The following is a 7190-nucleotide window of genomic DNA, read 5'->3' as shown; positions in this document are numbered from 1 at the left end:
CTTGAATTTTTTATGCTTAAAAATATTCATTTTTATTTGATATATATATGTAAATAATAAATGAATGTTCCATTAGTGAAATTCCATTTTGAAAATTATTAATGTCACCATTATTACTTTCTCATTTAAATCAAACATTTTGTGAATTTTTATGCCTAAAATGTTCTTTTTTTTTTTTTTTGTTTGATATATATTTTTGTGCATTTATTTTTTACATATTTTGTTTAAAGGAAAACAATTAATAAATGGCATCAATGATAAATGTTAATGATATTGATAATGAAATGACATCATTGATAATTGATAATGATATATAATGATATTTTTGATTTGACAATATTCATTGATGATTTTATTTTTTAAATTAAGTTTATTTCTTTAATAACATTAATTATCATCATATTCTTCTTTTTTTTTTTTAAATGTTTTCTGTGTATATGTCACTTTAATTTTGTTTAAAAAAAATGGTATTGATAAGCGTAGTATGACGTCATTGGTAATGATATCATTTTAATCAACAGCATTTGATGATGATTTTATTTTTAAATCAAGTTTATTTCTTTAGTAACATTAAATATCATCATATTTTCTTTCTTTTTAAAAGTTCCCTATGCGTATGTCTCTTTAATTTTGTTCAAAGAAATGATAAGTGATATGTCATCACTGATAATGACATCATTTTAATCAACAGCATTCACTGATGATTTTATTTGTAAATCAAGTTTATTTCTTCAACAACATTAGATATTATCATATTTTCTTTCCTTTTAAAAGTTCCCTGTTTATATGTCACTTTAATTTTGTTCAATGATAAGTGATATGATGTCATTGATAATGGCATCATTTTAATCAGCAATATTCACTGGTGATTTTGTTTTTAAATCAAGTTTATTACTTCAATAACATTAGATATTATCGTATTTTCCTCAGTAAAAAAAAATTTTTTTTTTTTTTTCACATCCATATGTTATCATCTTATGCAAACAAATGCAATTCCTATGTGACGTCAATGACATTGACGTCATTGTAATTAACAACATCATTATTTCAATCGTAGGATGTCACCATTTCAATCGTAGATCAATTACAAGAAATGTTCTTCACCAAAAGATTTTTATATTTAGTTATGAAACGATTTCCTGATTACATGTTAGATGTAACTTTTTTTTTTAGTCATATCTTTGAAATTTCAAAATCTTAATTTCTAGATACTTTAAAATTTTATCATCTCAAAATATCAAATTTTTTATCTTCACGTGAAGTTAATGAGTCAATTATTTAGCGGAAAAAATTTCGAAAATAATTTTCATCCGTTTTGAATTTCAATTTTTTCTTTTATCGCATTCAAATTTATTCACTCATCTTCAAATTAATACATTCCTAATTTTCATTTCAATCATTTAATTAATAGGTATTCATAAAATTTCTTACCAAGAAAAAAAATGATGCTACTAATGGTTGTTTGATTTTGAAGCTTTTTTTGTTTTTTTTTTTCTAATCTGAACAAATTATTGGAAATTTTCAAAATTACTAATTATTTTTTCTATTTCTCTTTAACGATACGGATATATTATCGTGAATTTCATCCCAAATTTTATCCCGATTTATCCCGATGATTACATATTTATTGATTACTTCCTAATTTAAATTCAAACCATCAGATTATCAGTGTTAGTACGATGAAGAAGGAAGTCATTTTATATTGAACTAACAATCAAGGAAACAGTTAAAGGTCATTTTATATTGACCTTTGATTGTTAGTTATAATATTAAATGGATAGGAAAAGAATCAAAAAAATTATGCAAAAAGTTAAGATTGAAAAAATGAGAAAAAACAAAGATTAGAAAAATTATACAAAAAAGTTTTAACCTTTAAAAGATTTATTTTATCGTATCAATTAAAATACTAAAAGTTATTTGCCAAAATGTTAACTTATTTACTATAATGGTTAATAAAGTATCAAATATTCATATATGATCATTGATAAATTTTATAACTCGATTGATAACAATATTTAACAAATTAGAATGATTGTTCTAAAATTTGTCACATCCATTAGCTATTTATTGTTCTATTAAATAAGACAATATTTGAAACAATTTTTCCTTATCAGTAACAATATTATCACTATCATTGATAACATTTACAATATCTCAGATTAATCATATATGCATAGAGTTTTCTTTTTTTTTTTAATTGGAAAATTTTGACGAAATGAAACATTTTTTATTTGAAAATTATTACTGTAAAGTGTAAATTAGCAAAGAAAGATAAAAAGAAATCAATGAAATAATTGTATACTATGTTATTAGGATATTTACTTTAGACATTCTAAGAGAAAAGACAACAATTATATGACAGATGTCAATCTTGTCAACATAACCATTATGACAAATGTCATTCTTGTCAATTCCCCTGTCATATTATTGTTCATTTCCTTCCATTCATTTTATTGTAAGAAATAATATCCGTATGAGAATTTATGAGTAATAAAATATTTGAATAATAATATACAATTCTTTCTGCTACATATTTTCTTATTTCATTGTTTCAATTTAAAATGCATTAATTATTTAATTCTTTTCATGTTTCTTTTTTTTTTTATTGAATTTAAAATTTTTTTTTCTTTTTTTTTGTATGTGTGTGAATGATTGTTAAATGAAATAAATTAGCTATAAAAAAGGATTATTTTTAAAATTTAATAAAAAATTTTCAGATATTATTCCTCCATTCGATTATTTTCAAAAAAATATTTGTCTGTGGAAGAAAAAAAGGAAAAGGAAAAGGAAAAGGAAAATCGACAAAATAGAAAAAAAAAAATATGCCAGAAAATAAAAAAGCATTGAAAATAACACATGTGATATTTGATTTGGATGGATTATTAATTGATACAGAGCCAACATATACGGAATCGCATACATTTGCAATGAAACATTATGGGAAAAATTTTACACTTGATTTAAAATCCATTACAATGGGTATGACACATGATCCAGCGATTAAAATGCTACTTGATAAGGTTTTTTTTTATCTTTCATTTATTCATTTTCTCTTTTTTTTTTTATTCTCTTTAATTTTAAATAAAATTTTCAATTTTATCATATTAAAAATGAATTAATTTAAAATACTTTATATTCAAATAAAGTTTACTTTCATTTTAACAATAATAAATTTCAATCATATTTTAATTTTAAATTTTATCATATCAAAAATTAATTAATTTTTATATTACTAATGTTTGTTTCGTAGTCAAGAATTTTTCATCATATTAATATTGCTTTCGTAGTTTAATTTTAAACAAATTTTAAATTTTTATCATAACAGGAATTTATTGATTTAAAATACTATTCGATATGATTTTGCTTTTAATCATTTTTAAACAAATTTTGAATTTTTTCATATTAAAAATATATTAATTTATATTAATTACTATGTTTATTTCTTATTTCAAATTTTTAAGGTTGGCTTAACTGATAAAGTGACCGTAAAAGAGTATGATAATTTTTATCATCCAATACTTCTCGAGAAATTACCACAATGTCCAAAAAATGCCTGGAGCATTACGATTAGTGCGACATTTTCATTCTCACAATATACCGATGGCAATATGTTCTGGTTCAAGTAGTAATTCATTTAAATTTAAAACAATGAATCACAAAGATCTAATCGATTTGATACCTCTACAGGTGTGCTATTTTTTTTTTAAATATATTTCAGGAAAAAAAAATCCGGTTTTATATTATGAATATTTAGTCTTGCACTAATCTCAAAATCTAATGCATATTTATTACGGAAATAATTCTCTCTACTAACGGTTTTTCAAGTAAAAACCACCGGTCAAACTAATTGCATTAATTTTTGTTCTCTTACGGAACAACCTTTCGTTTCTAATTTTTTACCGGAAAAAGTAATCGGATAATTCATTTATTCATGTCTAATTCATCTTTATAATATGCAAAATTTCTTTTATTCATTTTCGTGTTTACAGAATAAAAAATGATTTAGAGGCGGTTTAACATTATAGCATATGTCAGGGGGTACCGCGGGAAAAAGGTGGGATGCGGGGTGTAATAGATGGGTTTTTCTTGTGTAATAAATGATTTTACAAAAATATCAATCCAAGTTTCAGTATTCAAATTATTCATTCACCAAACACCTGTTATAATCATTTGGGTTTTAGGTGAAATGTAGTAGCGATCCGGAAATAAAAGAAGGTAAACCATCACCGGAAGCATATCTTGTAACAATGCAACGATTCCGGAATCCACCAGTAGCACCCAGTAATGTTTTGGTTTTCGAGGATGCTCCAAATGGTGTTCTGGCTGCTATTCGTGCTGGCATGAATGTTATTATGGTACCTGATTTGAGATATGCAAAAGTACCTGATGAAGGAAAGGAGCAAGTTGTGGAAGTGCTAAAAAGTTTGGAAGATTTTAGGCCAGAATCAGTGGGCTTACCAGCCTTTGGCCAAAATCAATAAGCTTATTAGCCGTCAGGAATAATTAATAGGCTTATTAGCCATCATACTATGATGATGAATTTTGTATTTACTTCAAATTATTTTCTTTTGAGAATTTTCCATGTTTATCACTGTACACAATATGGCTGGTATTGAAATTATAATAAAGATGAAATTTATGAAAACTTTATCACACATATAACTTCTTATCATCTACTTATCAACATTCCCTGATTTCAAAAATATATCAATGATTAAAATTAGAAATGAACAAACGACAATGACAATACTCATCTATAAGAGTATAAGTGCTAGCTAAAAGTAGTTATAGTTATGCTTTTGTTAAATACTCATCTGCTCCTTTCAAATATGATTAAAAATGACATCTGAGACATTTCATGACAGCATTGAATGTCAACGAATCTTTTAATAATATGTGGAAAAAAGCAGTAAAGGGATAATTCGTCAATTGTCGCTCCAAACAAATGCATAAATTCTCATATATGATTTTTATGGAATTAAAATACATTTTTTGGGTAATTAAAATTTTTAAAATTCAAATAATTATACAGTTAAGTGTTATTTTCCAGCGAATTTGTCGTACATATTTATTTATAAAGTCCAATGATTTTTCCACTGATCGAAAAATTAATTGAAGGAAGGAAATAAAACGGAAAATGTGAATTTGAAACGTTTTATCGACTTTTTTTTTCATCGATTATTATTTATTTTTTTTTTTGAAATCATACATTATGGACAAGACAAGTTTGCACAATTAGATGAATAATTAAATACGGTAATATGCTGTGAAAGTTTTATTAACATTACTTTTTACCTACCCAAAAAATGAGGTTTTTACCTATCTGAAGAACAAGAAATGCAGAAATTGCAATTTAACAAGAAGTTATAATAAATAATTCTCTTCCAATTAACCTAATTCCAAGCCTGTTCCAGTATTTGCCTTTATAAGCATCTTTCTTCCATGAATTTCCTCACAGCAACCTGAACAGAAGATCTCTTCTACAAGCATTCAGTAAGTTTCGCAATTAATTATCAAAAAAAAATTAAAAAAAATTTTAATTTATTTATCTGTTCGATAATTATCTAATCAATCTCTTTGATCATCTATTCGATACAATGCATTATCTATATTGTAGTGATGGTATCACTACGGTTTGCTACAATACTATTGTTTGCTCTGTTGGCATTATCGATGACAGCATTTGGCATGCGACAGCGTGGTTGGATTAGTCAACGTAAACAATATCAACGTCCTAAACAGGTTCAACGACCTTATAAATCATCTCGTCAACAATCTCGTCCATTTTACGGTCGTCATTACAGAGGATGAAAATTGGATTGTAATATTTCCAGAATATCCATTTATTTCACTGATATCTTCCAGTTTATCCTAATAAATTTATAGTTCCTGGTAAATCAATTTTCAATGAATGATACTTTTTGATAGTATTACTAAATTCCTGATACATAGATATCAACTTTAATGTTTTAATGAAATTTAAGAAATTCTGAAATAAAAGATAAAATTAAATATCAAAATAAATCAATAAAATGAATAAATTCGAAATTAAAAATCTTCTTGGTTCTATTTATATAATAAAAATCATAAAGGTTTTCTTCTTGTGTAAAATTTAAATGAAAATTAAAGTTTTAATGGAATTAAGTTTGAAAGGAGGAAATTTCATTAAATGATTTGTTTAGTATTTCGGTAAAAATTTTTTGCTCAATATAAACAAATTCATATGACTTGTATGTAATCAAACAGGTATAAAATGGATAAGTAGTAAACAAAAAAAAAAAAAAAGGAAAACAATGAGTAAACAAAGTAGTGAAACTAATCCAAATCAACAAAAGTAACGAAAACTGAATAAATACGCAACTATTTTAATGTCTTTGACATGAAATACATTCTACTAATTTACCAATTAATTTAGTTTAATCTGAATTTTGTAAACTTCGTGATAATATTTTATCAATGTTTATTCTTAGTATGTTATATTTTAATCAAAAAAAAAACACATTCGATTCATTTGGTAATATATATTTAGGACGGGAAGCTGGCTGTAACCTGAAAGATCTACTGGAAGTTTCAATATGCATAACTGATATCAAAAGATTTCTCAGAACATCCAGAGAACTACTGTAGATCTTCTAAGAGATTTACTGGTATTATGCATATTGTTGACTTTTATAATCAGATACTTACTCGCCAATCCTTGTAATAATATCAATTTGAAAGTTTGATTTACAATCAATTTGTTCCCTCAAACACAACGTGATTTCACGGGATAACTTGTGATATTACAAATTGAATTAAAATGAAATTAAATCTTTATCGGATCCCTGTTGCATTCTTCATTTTCATCAATAATTTTTCACTGATAAGATTGTCTTTTTATAAGATATTTAAATTTGGATATTAAATTTCAGAAAAAGGCATCCTTCTTTCATTTTCACATTCACAAAATAGTTCCGTTCACAAAATCGTCTATTATTCAATGCGTTAAATTAATTATTTGGAACTCAGCACTTATAAACTATTAAAGATTACTGATATAAAGAATGATTGTATTATTGAATTTCTGATTAAATTAAAGTGTTTTTAAATATCGCAAGAAAAACGCAAAATATCAATCCAAAATTCGAATCATTTCATATTTCTTCTCATTTGAAAGTAGTTTTTAATTTGACTATCATTCAATTTACCAC

The 7190-nt window shown here is 24.9% G+C and overlaps 3 protein-coding genes across 3 annotated transcripts; all 3 read left to right on the top strand.

The window, feature by feature from the left end:
• Nucleotides 1–2822: 2822 nt before the first annotated feature.
• LOAG_17743 (hypothetical protein) lies at nt 2823–3626 on the top strand (the record flags this gene model as incomplete). Its single annotated transcript, XM_003146687.2, has 2 exons — nt 2823–3020; nt 3462–3626. 2 exons carry the CDS (start codon nt 2823–2825, stop codon nt 3624–3626), a joined length of 363 nt encoding a protein of 120 aa, XP_003146735.2.
• Nucleotides 3627–3648: 22 nt separating this feature from the next.
• On the top strand, nt 3649–4481 carry LOAG_17742 (hypothetical protein; the record flags this gene model as incomplete). Its single annotated transcript, XM_020450404.1, has 2 exons — nt 3649–3687; nt 4182–4481. The coding sequence occupies 2 exons, from the start codon at nt 3649–3651 to the stop codon at nt 4479–4481; spliced, it is 339 nt and encodes a 112-aa protein (XP_020305922.1).
• A 1138-nt stretch (nt 4482–5619) lies between these two features.
• Nucleotides 5620–5811, top strand: LOAG_11164 (hypothetical protein; the record flags this gene model as incomplete). The annotated part of the gene is made up of 1 exon (XM_003146686.2): nt 5620–5811. The coding sequence occupies one exon, from the start codon at nt 5620–5622 to the stop codon at nt 5809–5811; it is 192 nt and encodes a 63-aa protein (XP_003146734.2).
• Between the last annotated feature and the right edge of the window lie 1379 nt (nt 5812–7190).

This window comes from Loa loa (assembly GCF_000183805.2).
Source record: "Loa loa unplaced genomic scaffold supercont3.122, whole genome shotgun sequence".
In the NCBI taxonomy this organism is placed as follows: Eukaryota; Metazoa; Nematoda; class Chromadorea; order Rhabditida; family Onchocercidae; genus Loa; species Loa loa.
This window is presented reverse-complemented; position numbering and strand designations above follow the sequence as displayed.